At 46.6% G+C, this 14,489-nt stretch overlaps 1 protein-coding gene across 2 annotated transcripts in view; it reads right to left on the bottom strand.

Moving 5' to 3' along the window:
• Positions 1 to 14,489, bottom strand: part of zc3h3 (zinc finger CCCH-type containing 3) — a 178,964-nt gene that overhangs the window by 161,648 nt on the left and 2,827 nt on the right. For both annotated transcript variants that reach the window (XM_078398392.1, XM_078398394.1), the window contains exons 2-3: positions 7,914 to 9,438; positions 314 to 510 (exon numbers count right to left, since the gene is read on the bottom strand). In XM_078398392.1, the coding sequence (XP_078254518.1) occupies positions 314 to 510; positions 7,914 to 9,438 (1,722 nt within the window). The remainder of the gene's footprint in view (positions 1 to 313; positions 511 to 7,913; positions 9,439 to 14,489) is intronic.

Raw genomic sequence — 14,489 nt, 5'->3', positions numbered from 1 at the left:
CACAGTTCACACTACCACCCAGCTTTGTATCATCTGCCATCAGGTTATTAAACACGACAGCCTCTATGAATTGGCTTTTTGCGCATAGATATATACACTGAACGTTTTATCATTTATTATATTGTTTAGAGCGTACTATGTGTACATATTGTGCTGTGCTGCTGTAAGTAAGAATTTCATTGTTGTGTTTGGGACATATGAAAACAAAACATTGTTGACTCTTGCCCAAATGGACAAAATGTTTTTTTGCAGCTGGGCTGCAAACACTGAGACATATCGCAGACACCTGCCCCATTGGGAGGCAGCTCCCTACCTTGCTTTGTGGCGCTGTGTGGTCCCGATGTCGGCAGTCTCCGCAGCCTGTGTTTGCTGACTTGCACAAGGCCTTTGCCGGGTGTCCTTTTCACAACGGTGGGGGACTTCCCGTGCACGGGGCTTTTCTTTATCAGTAAGTAACGACTTTTCATAATCGGCAAGCCACCGAGGTTGAGCTTCTTCTCAGTTGGTGAACTAGCAAGGAAGGACATAGACATAAATGCTCTGAACAAAATCACGCCGTTTAATTCACCGAACATCATCACTGTATTTGGATGTCATGATGGTCAAGCAAAACAAGAAGGCCATGATATATATGGGAAAGAAAACTGCAGATGCTAGTTTAAATCGAAGGTAGACACAAAATGCTGGAGTAACTCAGCGGGTCAGGCAGCATCTGTGGAGAACATGGATAGGTGACGTTTGACAGAGTGCTGGAGTAACTCAGCAGGTCAGGCAGCATCTGCGGAGAACATGGATAGGTGACGTTTCACAGAGTGCAGGAGTAACTCATCGGGTCAGGCAGCATCTGTGGAGAACATGGATAGGTGACGTTTCACAGAGTGCTGGAGTAACTCAGCGGGTCAAGCAGCATCTGTGGAGAACATGGATGGGTGACGTTTCAGAGTGCTGGAGTAACTCAGCAGGTCAGGCAGCATCTCTGGAGAGAAGGAATGGGTGACGTTTTGGGTCGAGACCCTTCTTCAATCTGATAGATTAAATTAATTGATTAGTTGATTCATTGATTCAATAAAATAGATTGAATTTAGATACAATTCAACTCCAGGCAATAGTATATCCCCATGGGATTTAATTAGACAAGATGTCCGGGGTCATGGGAAGGCGGCAGGAGAATGGGGTTGAGAGGGATCAGCCATTATTGAATAGCAGAGTAGACCTGATGGGCCAAATGGCCCAATATTCTGCTCCTATCACTCATGAACATAAACTATTCTGCTAGTTACCCCTTTCCAATCTGAAAAGGTGCCGTTTATTCCAACTCCCGCGCAGCTTTCAAGCCATTTTAACACACGTCCACTGATACCTGCGGCACCTTGTCAAACATTTAGGGAAATGCAAATTCATCTACATGTTTCCGTCTGTCAACGCTCTCTGTTACATCTTCAAAGAATTCAAACAAATTTGTCAAATAGCTCATTCGAGATAGATTGCACAATGTGATGCTTTAAAAAGCAATCCCTGACGCATCCTCAAAATCTTCTAAGAGTCAGAGAGTGATACAGTGTGGAAACAGGCCCTTCAGAGTCACAGAGTGATACAGTGTGGAAACAGGCCCTTCATAGTCACAGAGTGATACATTGTGGAAACAGGCCCTTCATAGAGTCATAGAGTGATACAGCGTGGAAACAGGCACTTCGGCCCAACTCGCCCACACCGGCCAACATGTCCCAGCAACACTAGTCCCACCTGCCTGTGCTTGGTTCATATCCCTCCAAACCTGTCCTATTCATGTATCTGTCCAACTGTTTCTTAAATGACGGGATAGTCCCAGCCTCAACTACCTCCTCCGGCAGCTTGTTCCATACACCCACCACCCTCTGAGTGAAATAGTACGATTCTTGTACAATAGCCTTGCCAGTTTGGCTCATCTGATCAATATGTCAATGAAAATTCATGAGAATTCCAGTTCTAATCTGACGGGACATTGTTATTTCCTCATTTATGCTCCGATCTATTTTTGGAGCTCTGTTGACCACTTCTCTTCCCCTGCTATTCCTGATTTCAATCCATTTTCAGTTTTGTAGCTGTGCTTTCCTAGTTAATAACTCCAGTTTAAAAGGCAGTGAAGAAGGCCTTCATAACGAGAGGCTTTGAGTTTAGGAGTAAAGAGGTCCTTCTGCAGTTGTACAGGGCCCTGGTGAGACCACATCTGGAGTATTGTGTGCAGTTTTGGTCTCCTAATTTGAGGAAGGACGTCCTTGCTATTGAGGCAGTGCAGCGTAGGTTCACAAGGTTAATCCCCGGGATGGCGGAACTGTCATAAGATTGGAAAGACTGGGATTGGATTCACGGGAGTTTAGAAGGATGAGAGGAGATCTTTTAGACGTATAAAATTATAAAAGGACTGGACAAGCTAGATGCAGGAAAAATGTTCCCAATAGAAACATAGAAAATAGGTGCAGGAAGAGGCCATTCGGCCCTTTGAGCCAGCACCGCCATTCATTGCTGATCATGGCTGATCATCGACAATCAGTAACCTGTGCCTGCCTTCTCCCCATATCCCTTCTGTGTTTCTATGTTATTGCTGATTTCCACCAGTTTTCAGTTTTGTAGTTGAGTTTTCCCTGTTAACAATGACCCACTCCAGTTTAAAATGTTACTACCATTAAAACACTATAATATTAAATTTAAGAAATTCATGCTAATGACTGAGAGTGTTCTAATACTGCCATTTAATCTGTTCAGTTACTAAAACTTGAGGGAAACATTCCAGGCTCAAATAGTAGAGCCACAGGATTAATGATTACAATCTGCAGAACTTAACGTGTTGAAATAGCGTCGGTGGAGAAGGGCAATTGCCTCTTCATATGGGACAACACCCAGAGGCAATGGATTTAAAATCATCACCAGAAGATTGGGCAGTATGGCGGCACAACGGTAGAGCTGCTGCCTCACAGCGCCAGAGACCTGGATTCAATCTTGACTACGGGTGCTGTCGGTACAGAGTTTGTACGTTCTCCCGGTGAGTTTCCTCCCACACTCCACAAAGATGTACAGGTTTGCCAGTTAATTGGCTTTGGTGAAGTGTACATTGTCCCTAGTGTGTGTAGGATAGTGTTAGTGCACGGGGTGAACGTTGGTCTCGGCAGACTCGGTGGGCGAAGGGCCTGTTTTTGCACTGTGTCTCTAAACTAAAGGTCAAGAAGAACATTTCATTTGGCATTCTCAAGAATCCTCAGCCAGTAAAAGATGCTGGAAGCCAGTATCATCAATGGGAATTTGACAAATAATGGTGAGCATTTTTTTTGTGTGTTGGTGTAGGAAGTGTGCACACAGGCAAGGCCGGTATTGATGGACAAATGTCTGCGGAGCCAATCACCACTCCGCTTCCAAAGTGGCAGCAGGTGTAAGAAGATGATCAGTGTGCATTCCTATGGTGCCCTCTTCACCTGTACATTCCCAGTTTACCACACATTAACCAACCTGCCACTTAAACTCCAACTAAAGTGTTTCAGCACAGAAGCCGCTGCACAGCAAACTCAGTCTGAGATCAGGAAGGGATGTGCAACCAGAATAGACAGGAATGAAAAGCAGAGAAACAGAAGCAAGAGTATCTGTACACTGCAAATGGATCAATTGTAATCATGTATTGTGTTTCTGCTATCTGGTTAGCAAGCAGCAAAAAGCTTTTCACTGTACCTCAGTACAGGTGACACTTTCAGGAGGCTGAAACTATATGGCACACGATAGCACCAGGTGAATCAAGAATGTTTATTTGCCATATGTACTGACCTCAGAACAATGGAATTCTTACTTGCTACAGCATAACAGGCCAGTACATACAATCCCAAGGACCGCTCATGAAGTTCAGGAGTTGCACATATTATCAAAGCTACCCCTGTCATGGTAGAAAGCTATGCACCCGTTCTGTAGATTCTGTATCTGTAGTAGGGAATCCTAAAGCAATGGAACTATTGGTGCTTCACTAACTCATTGCTATCCTCTAGTGGTAACAATCTGCTTTTCCACACGATCGTATGCATGTAACAACGGTAACAATTGTCACTGCAAAGTACGCATAGAGTCGATTATACTGCTTGCAAAAAGGCCTTTCGGCCCAACTTGCCTGTGCCGACCAACATGCCCCAGCTACACCTATCCCACCTGCCTGCGTTTGGCCCACATTCCTCATAACCTGTCCCACCTACCTGCGTTTGGCCCATATTCCTCATCACCTGTCCCACCTACCTGCGTTTGGCCCATATTCCTCATCACCTGTCCCACCTACCTGCGTTTGGCCCATATTCCTCATAACCTGTCCCACCTGCCTGCGTTTGGCCCATATTCCTCATAACCTGTCCCACCTACCTGCGTTTGGCCCATATTCCTCATCACCTGTCCCACCTGCCTGCGTTTGGCCCATATTCCTCATCACCTGTCCCACCTGCCTGCGTTTGGCCCATATTCCTCATCACCTGTCCCACTCTTGTACCTGTCTAAACATTTTTTAAACTGTGTGATAGCGCCTCTCTCAACTACCTCCTCAAGAGCTCTCGTTCCATACACCCACACCACCCTTTGTGCAAAAAGGTTGCACCTCGAGTTCCTATTAAATCTTTCACCCCTCACCTTAAACCAATGTCCTCTGGTTCTCGATTCCCCCTCTCTACGTAAAAGACTCTGCATTCACCCCATCTATTCCTCTCCAATACCCTTTTTTTAAAAATCTTAAAAGTGGAATCATTGGAAAGGCCAGAATCAAACAGACAGACATACCCTAAATGTGTTCTTCAGAAGATTGAGGTGAAGCCCCATCTTAAATTCCTGGAAAGTATCACAAAATGCATTTTGCGATACCTTCGATTTGTACCAGCATCTGCAGTTAAATCCCTGGAATGTTTGTGTGAAAGGCCCTTCCATAATATTGTACGGTGAAACTCCAGGTCTTAAACTCAGTTATGGTGATGCAACAAGTGTGTTTGAGTCGAAGGAATCTTATGGGGCATGGCAATCTCATACACGGCTGCTACTTTGATCCTTCTAAGCTGCAGGAGAGTGAGGTTTGGGTCAGGGTTAGGGATTGCAGTTGAAGTGGTGCGGTGCATTTGGCAAACATTGTACATAAGCTGTGTAAGAAGGAACTGCAGATGCTGGTTTAAACCAAAGATACATACAAATTACTGGAGTAATTCAGCGGGACAGGCAGCAACTCTGGAGAGAAGGAATGGGTGACGTTTCAGGTCGAGACCCTTCTTCAGACAAGGGTCTTGACCCAAAAAGTCACCCATTCCTTCTCTCCAGAGATGCTGCCTGTCCCACTGAGTTACTCCAGCTGTTTGTGTCTATTGTACATAAGGTGATTGGTAATGAGGTTGTGGGCAAGAGTAAAGGGAGGTCGGCACAGGGAAATATTTTAATTCATTGGCGGGGGTTGGCATGAAATATCGCAACGGTAAAAGGCTTACATTTCTAGGGATCCAGTCCAATATTGTTAGTAAAATATGGTCTTTCTCAAAAAATGTTTTTTTCTTGCTTCCAGTTCCTCCCCCCAACAATCAGTTTGAAGAAGGGTCTTGCCCAAAACGTCACCTATCCATGTTCTCCACGTCCATGTGAAACGTCACCTATCCATGTTCTCCACAGATGCTGCCTGACCCGCTGAGTTTCTCCAGCACTCTGTGAAACGTCACCTATCCATGTTCTCCACAGATGCTGCCTGACCCGCTGAGTTACTCCAGCACTCTGTGAAACGTCACCTATCCATGTTCTCCACAGATGCTGCCTGACCCGCTGAGTTACTCCAGCACTCTGTGAAACGTCACCTATCCATTTTCTCCAGAGTTGTTGCCTGACCCGCTGAGTTACTCCAGCATTTTATGTCTATCTAACTCTCTCTTGAAAACATCCAGTGAATTGGCCTCCACTGCCTTCTGAGGCAGGGAATTCCACAGATTCACAACTCACTTGGGTGAAAAAGTTTTTCTCATCTCAGTCCTAAAAGGGATAGAGGTGCATAAAATTTGGAATTTAGAAGGATGAGGGGGGATCTTATTGAAACATATAAGATAATTAGGGGATTGGACACATTAGAGGCAGGAAACATGTTCCCAATGTTGGGGGAGTCCAGAACAAGGGGCCACAGTTTAAGAGTAAGGGGTAGGCCATTTAGAACGGAGATGAGGAAGAACTTTTTCAGTCAGAGAGTGGTGAAGGTGTGGAATTCTCTGCCTCAGAAGGCAGTGGAGGCCAGTTTGTTGGATGCTTTCAAGAGAGAGTTGGATAGAGCTCTTAAGGATAGCGGAGTGAGGGGGTATGGGGAGAAGGCAGGAACGGGGTACTGATTGAGAGTGATCAGCCATGATCGCATTGAATGGCGGTGCTGGGTCGAAGGGCTGAATGGCCTACTCCTGCACCTATTGTCTATTGTCTATAAAATCATGCAAGGAATAGATAGTGTAGGAAAATAACTGCAGATGCTATTACAAATCGAAGGTATTTATTCACAAAATGCTGGAGTAACTCACCAGATCAGGCAGCATCTCAGGAGATTCCCATTCCTTCTCTCCCGAGATGCTGCCTGACCTGCTGAGTCACTCCAGCATTTTGTGAATAAATACCAGGGAATAGATAGGGTGAATGCACAGTGTTTTTACCCAGAACCAGGGGCCACAGTTTAAGAATAAGGGGTAGGCCATTTAGAACAGAGATGAGGAAAAACTGTTTCAGTCAGAGAGTTGTAAATCTGTGGAATTCTCTGCCTCAGAAGGCAGTGGAGGTCAATTCTCTGGATGTTTTCAAGAGAGAGTTAGATAGAGCTCTTAAGGATAGCGGAGTCAGGGGGTATGGGGAGAAGGCAGGAACGGGGTACTGATTGTGAATGATCAGCCATGATCACATTGAATGGCGGTGCTGGCTCAAAAGGCCGAATAGCCTCCTCCTGCACCTATTGTCTATTGTCAGGCTAGAGGAATCAAGAACTAGAGGGCATAGATTTAAGGAGAGTGGAGAAAGATTTAATAGGAATCTGAAGGGCAACATTTCACACAGAGGGTAGTGGGTATATAGAATGAGCCAGCTGAGGAAGTAGTTAAGGCAGATACAATAACGACATTTAAAAGTTATCTAGGTAGACAAAATGCTGGAGTAACTCAGCGGGTCAGGCAGCATCTCGGGGGAGAAGGAATGGGTGACGTTTGGTGTCGAGACTCTTCTTCAGACTGATGTCAGGGGAGGGGGCGGGACAAAGATAGGATGTAGTCGGAGACAGGAAGACTGGTGGGAGAACTGGGAAGGGGAGGGGATGGATAGAGAGGGAAAGAATGGGCTACTTGAAGTTAGAGAAGTCAATGTTCATTGTGGAATTCTCTGCCTCAGAAGGCAGTGGAGGCCAATTCTCTGAATGATTTCAAGAGAGAGCTGGATAGAGCTCTTAATGATAGCGGAGTCAGGGGGTATGGGGAGAAGGCAGGAACGGGGTACTGATTGTGAATGATCAGCCATAATCACATTGAATGGCGGTGCTGGCTCGAAGGGCCGAATGGCCTCCTCCTGCACCTATTGTCTATACCGCTGGGGTGTAAACTACCTAAGCGAAATATGAGGTGCTGGGCCTCACTCTGACAATGGAGGAGGCCCAGGACAGAAAGGTCAGTTTGGGAATGGGAGGGGGAGTTGAAGTGCTGGGCCACCGGGAGAAGGCAGATTTCTCCAACTATAAAAGTAATCTAGACAGGTATATGGATAGGAAAGGTTGAGGGTTATGAATGATTTCGGCCGAAGGGTGTGTGTCTGTGCTGTATGATTCTATGACACTATGGCAATACAGTGTTTCAAGTCCTTCCATTTGATGGACCCCCCCCCCCTCTCTCCCACACATTTCATCAGTGGAGCAGCTGTACGATCCAAAACAGACTCACCTCAATCCTCCATTTCTCCTGATAATCTTGGTTGTGCTCTTTAGTTTGTAGTGTGATGATGCAGGTTCGTTCAATGCCTTCTTTGGGCCACCAATGGCAAACTCAGCCCTTCTCAGCGATACACTTTTCACCTGATGACCCGAGGATCTCGTATTGTAAGGGTCCTGAGATTTCCACTGGTACAGTGACTTTGAAGGGGAACCAGTCTCCACAGCTTTCCAGCAGTACTTGCTGGATAAGCCTATCCTCTGACAGTTCGCAGCCTTTTTATGTTTCCCCGTAGATCTGACACCTGCATCTAAATCCAGCGTTGCGTTGCTGCCCATAACACGTTTTATCGTACTTTTAGCCAACTTTGGTGAAACAGACTTTCGAGTCACCTCACTGGGCCTCAAGGGTTGGTTGAACTGAGTGGTGTTGGAAACCCAAACGTACTTGGCTTTCCTGCCCTTGCCCACTCCGTTGCAGAGAGGAGAACTAGTCCTTTGTTTCTTAAGTACTTTCAGCGACAAGGGGGATTTTGATTTTAAAGAACCACCAATGACACTGGACGTTTGAACGGGAGAGGCACGGTTAGAGACTGTTTCTTTGGCTGCCTTCAGAGTCTCATTCTGACATCTACGCGACGCAGAATTCATGTCCAGTTCCGGTCCTTTCTGCCACGTATATTTAGACTTTTTAATTGAGGAAGTACTGCATTGCACTTGGTCGGGAGAACTTGAAGCATCCTGAAGTTTTCCTAATTTTACACCACCATTTGACTGAACGATGGGCCGGACGGTACCTGCTCCCTGTGCAGTCTCACCAGCAATGGAACGAACCTTGGCCTGCACATGGCTTTTCTTAAGCTTATACCTAGATGCCTCCGGGTTTGCAGTGTTTCTAGTCTCCACTTGGGTTTTAGCAGAACATTGCACCGACGCACTGTGGCAGTTATAAGGAACACTTTCCACAGTGTTTCCAGATGCTTTGGTCGGCATTTTCCTTTCTGTATTCCATGCCTCGTTTTCTTGGTCTCGCTTCAATGCACTTTTCACTGTCGATCCTTTGCCAGGGTGGAGCTTTGAATCAACTATTCCATTCATCTTTCTGGCCATTTTCACTTTATCCAGCTTTTCCTTCAGCTTATTGTGCTTCACCGCAAGCTCTGTATTCAGGTCCAACAAAGACTGCCCCCTTGCAGTTGCTTGGACTTTTCTCTCTGGCTTTGCCATTGGGTTGCAGCTTTCCGACTCAGTTGGTCTCGCCACGCACTCTCTGGCACTGCTCTGCACACAGGCACTAGAAGGTATTATTTGACAGCGAGAACCGTTAGATGCCTCGCCTCCAGAGTTACCTGGCTTCTTATTCACTAGAGAGTATTTAGTCCGCCACAAGCTACTGGGCTCTGGCCCAGGAACTTTCTGTGAGCAAACTGAGGTGAATTGAGGGTCGCTTTTAGCCCATGGGCCTTGCCAGTGCGTACCACTAGACTCTGTAACTGCAGGAACATCTCCGTGGACATTCTTGTGGTTAGTTATAAGAGCTGGAGGGTTAAAAAGAAAAACAATAATTAATTTAAATCAACGCAGCAACACTTTTACTGCAGCAGAGGACTTCACAGAAGAGTTGAAATTGTGGCAATGTTCAGCTGCCTTAACACACCACAAACACTGAACATCTCCGCTCAGTCCGTCTTAACCAACCTGATCTCCCGGTGGCTCAGCACTTCAACTCCCCCTCCCATTCCCAGTCTGACCTTTCTGTTCTGGGCCTCCTCCATTGTCAGAGTGAGGCCCAGCACAAATTGGAGGAACAGCACCTCATATTTCACTTGGGTAGTTTACACCCTAGCGGTATGAACATTGACTTCTCTAACTTCAGATAGTCCCTGGTTTCCCTCTCTATCCCCTCCCCCTTCCCCGTACTCCCACTAGTCTTCCTGTCTCCGACTACATCCTATCTTTGTCCCACCCCCTCCCCTGACATCAGTCTGAAGAAGGGTCTCGACCCAAAACATCACCCATTCCTTCTCTCCAGAGATGTTGCATGACCCGCTGAGATACTCCAGCATTTTGCGTCTCCCTCTGATTTGAACCAGCATCTGCAGTTTTTTCCCTCCACATCAAACACAACCGTCATTTTGTTCAATATCAAACATCGCAAATTGAATGGACAATTTCTTTTGAGAGAATTTAACATGCTGTTTGCCCCATCACTGTAATTCTCATTTCTGGGTCACTAACTGGGTTGCACAGTGGTGCAGCGGTAGAGTTGCTGGCTGCCAGAGAAATCAATCAAGGACTTCTGGAGAGCGCGACTTTATTACGTGCTATCACAGAGGAGCTGCCCTGGGAGACATTTCCTCAAGAGTACAGACGGTGGCTTTATATTCTGCCGAACAAACAAGTGGATGTGCACACGAGCACATATCTGGACTCCTTAAACAGCTTAGTCAGGGAGTTGCGATTTTATCAAAACTGCCTACAGAGCCCTCCATAATGTTTGGCACAGAGACCCATCATTTATTTATTTGCCTCTGGACTCACATTTTGAGATTTGTAATAGAAAAAAATCACTTGTGGTTAAAGTGCATTGTCAGATTTTATACATTTTGGTTTCACCATGTAGAAATTACAGAAAGACCCCATCTGGTCTCCCAAATAAGCCGGCTAGGCAGATGCAGAGGGGGGTGGTTCTGGGACGCCAGAATGCACTGCTGAGCCTACTGGAGACATCGTGGGTCCAATCAGCGAAACGTCGATGAAAGTAGGTGCCCACTTGATAACCCCAATGACGTGTCTGCCCAGCCTTTCTCAACATCGGAGGAGCATAGGTGAGTGCATAAGCCTCCCATCACCACCGGGAGCAAGTTGACATTTGGCACTTTGGATTTCTAACATCTTGTCCTGTGTATTTGGAAACATATGACTGAATGAAGTGGGTAGATACCCTAATGAATTGAAAAACGCAATGCCATGTTCTTTTACATTCTCACTACAGTAGGAACCTAATTTGTGTTCAAGTCCTAAAGAAAGGCTTAGATTTAGTACCTTTTAATTCTGGGATGACCGTGTTACAAAACGGGTTCCCACAAATCTGTCTATCAGCTGTATTAAACGAACCAAGAACACATTTAACATTTTGACTCAAGGAGACATGCTAATTAAGTTTTGAAGGTGCTGTTTTTTCAGGTGTCATATAAAACTGATCCTATCTTCTCAAGTGGACATATATCAGGCCATCCACTGGTAAATGGGACTAGCTGAGATGGGCTTCTTGATCAGCAGGGATGAGTTGAGCAGAGCGGTCTGTTTCCATGCTGTGCAACTCTTGTGACCCCCACGATACCAGACGTCTCTGCTGACCACAGGCAAGGTGCCAGTTGACTGGAGGGGAGAAAATGTGGTATTTTATTCAAGAAGGGCAAGTGGGACAACCTAACATGTTACATGCCTGCATGTCATTAAACCAGAGTAGGGAAGTTATTGAAACAAAACCCGAGCAGGATTAATCTACAGCCCAAACATTACATCTCCAAGAACTTCCAATTCCCAGGCAACATCACCTCATCTTTACCATGGACACACAGTCCTTTTACACTGCGTAGGAAGGAACTGTCAAGTCAAGTCAAGTCAAATTTATTTGTCACATACACATACTCGATGTGCAGTGAAATGAAAGTGGCAATGCCTGCGGGTTGTGCACAAAAATAATTACAGTTACAGCATATAAATAAAGTTAATAAGTTACTAAACATAGCACAAAAAGTGTCGACAAAAATTTAGTCTCTGGGGTTATCAAAGTTGACAGTCCTGATGGCCTGTGGGAAGAAGCTCTGTCTCATCCTCTCCGTTTTCACAGCGTGACAGCGGAGGCGTTTGCCTGACCGTAGCATCTGGAACAGTCCGTTACTGGGGTGGCAGGGGTCCCTCATGATCTTGCTTGCTCTGGATCTGCACCTCCTGATGTATAGGTCCTGCAGGGGGACGAGTGTAGTTCCCATGGTGCGTTCTGCCGAACGCACTACTCTCTGCAGGGCCATCCTGTCCTGGGCAGAGCTGTTCCCAAACCAGACTGTAATGTTGCCGGACAGGATAGTCAATAGTCAATAGTCGTTTATTTGTTACATACACATAAATGTGTAGTAAAATGAAACATTACCCGCAGTTGAACAATAAGACCAATAAGATTAATCAATAAAAATGCAATAACACATACAATCACAACTAACACCAAACAAAAAGAAACATCCATCACAGTGAGTCTCCTCCAGTCCCTCCTCACTGTGATGGAAGGCCAGAATGTCTTTTTCTCTTCCCTGCCATCTTGTCCCGCGGTCAGGCTGTTGGAGTTGCCACGTCGGGGCGGTCGGGGCTCCCGATATTGAAGCCCCCGCTGGGCGATGAAAAAAAATCCCGCGGCCTATTTCAGGCCCTCTACAGCCCCAGAGTAGAAGCAATGAAGGATCCTCAGCGACACTCTGAATTTCATCAGTTGTCTAAGGTGGTAAAGGCGCTGCTTAGCCTTACCCACCAGTGCGGCAATGTGCGTTGCCCACGTCAGATCCTCTGAGATGCGGACTCCCAAGTATTTGAAACTGCTCACCCTATCCACAATAGACCCATTTATCTCCAGTGGCGTGTACGTCCTTGGATGTTTAGCCCTTCTGAAGTCCACAATCAGCTCCTTTGTTTTAGTGACATTCAAGAGGAGGCTATTGTCCTGACACCAGAGTGCCAGATCAGCCACCTCCTCCCGGTAGGCCTTCTCATCGTTGTTGGAGATCCGGCCCACCACCACAGTGTCATCAGCAAACTTGATGATGGAGTTTGAGCTGAACCTGGCCCTACAGTCATGTGTGTACAGGGAGTACAGTAGGGGGCTAAGGACACAGCCCTGGGGGGATCCTATGTTCAGGGTGAGGGAGCTAGATGTGTGTTTCCCCATCCTGACCACTTGGGGCCTGGCAGTGAGAAAGTCCAGGACCCAGGCACACAGAGGGGTGCTAAGCCCCAGTTCCAGCAGCTTCTCAACCAGTCTGCTGGGGACTATTGTGTTGAATGCTGAACTAAAGTCAATGCAGATGCTGCTTTACACTGAAGACCTTCAGACTGAAGAAGGGTCTCGACCCAAAACATAATTCCTTCTATCCAGAGATGCAGCCCGAATCGCTGAATTACTCCAGCATGTTGTATCGATCTGCAGTCCTTTTACACTCCCATCTCCCCACCAGGAAGGCTTCAGGGCCCTCCAATTCCTCCTTCCGAGACCCAAACAGTTCCCCTCTACTAACACCCTCCTCCGCCTGGCAGAACTCACCCTCCACAACTTCTCATGCGACTCCTCTCACTTTCTCCAAGTCAAATGTACATCCATGGGCAGACACAACATGCTGGAGTAACTCAGCGGGTCAGGCAGAATCTCTGGAGAACATGGATAGGTGATGTTTCACAGAGTGCTGGAGTAACTCAGCGGGTCAGGCAGCATCTCTGGAGAACATGGATAGGTGACGTTTCACAGAGTGCTGGAGTAACTCAGCGGGTCAGGCAGAATCTCTGGAGAACATGGATAGGTGACGTTTCACAGAGTGCTGGAGTAACTCAGCGGGTCAGGCAGCATCTGTGGAGAACATGGATAGGTGACGTTTCACTGAGTGCTGGAGTAACTCAGCGGGCCAGGCAGCATCTGTGGAGAACATGGATAGGTGACGTTTCACAGAGTGCTGGAGTAACTCAGCAGGTCAAGCAATAGACCCGAAACGTCACCCATTCCTTCTCTCCTGAGATACTGCCTGACCCGCTGAGTTACTCCAGCATTTTGTGTCTACCTTTGATTTAAAACAGCATCTGCAGTTTTTTTTCCTACCCCCACGGACACTTGCATAGGCTCTAGCTATGCCTGCCTTTTTTGTTGGATATGTTAAACACTCCTTCTTGCAAACATACCCCCACACCATTCACCGACTGTTTCTGTGAGTCTGAAATAAAGTGCCAACCTATTACGCTGCCTGTCCACCCCTTGCCCAGATGCTTGACCTGCTGAGCTCCAAACAATAGACAATAGGTGCAGGAGGAGGCCATTCAGCCCTTCGAGCCAGCACCGCCATTCAATGTGATCATGGCTGATCATTCACAATCAGTACCCCGTTCCTGCCTTCTCCCCATACCCCCTGATTCCGCTGTCTTTAAGAGCTCTATCTAGCTCTCTCTTGAAAGCATCCAGTGAATTGGTCTCCATTACCTTCTGAGGCAGAGAATTCCACAAACGTACCCTAGCACGAATCAGCATGTCTCCACAAACTTCTACAGATGCACCAGAGCAAACATACTGCCAGGTAGCATCACAGCATGGGTTGAGAACAGCTCTGGCCAAGACTGCAAGAAATTAGAGCAGTAGGTGTAGCCCAGTCCATCAACAGATCAGACTGCATCTATACTTTGCTCTGCCTCAGAAATGCAGCCAACATAATCAAAGATCTTCCCACGATGCTCATTCCTTCCTCCTGCTCCCATTTGGCAGAAGGTACAGAGGCTTGAAAGCATGACTCAAAAACAGCATGTGCAGGAAGGAACTGCAGATGCTGGAAAAACCAAA

This window comes from Rhinoraja longicauda, chromosome 4 (genome assembly GCF_053455715.1).
Source record: "Rhinoraja longicauda isolate Sanriku21f chromosome 4, sRhiLon1.1, whole genome shotgun sequence".
Lineage (NCBI taxonomy): Eukaryota > Metazoa > Chordata > Chondrichthyes > Rajiformes > Arhynchobatidae > Rhinoraja > Rhinoraja longicauda.
Note: the sequence above shows the minus strand (reverse complement) of the source record. Positions and strands in the feature narration are given on the sequence as shown.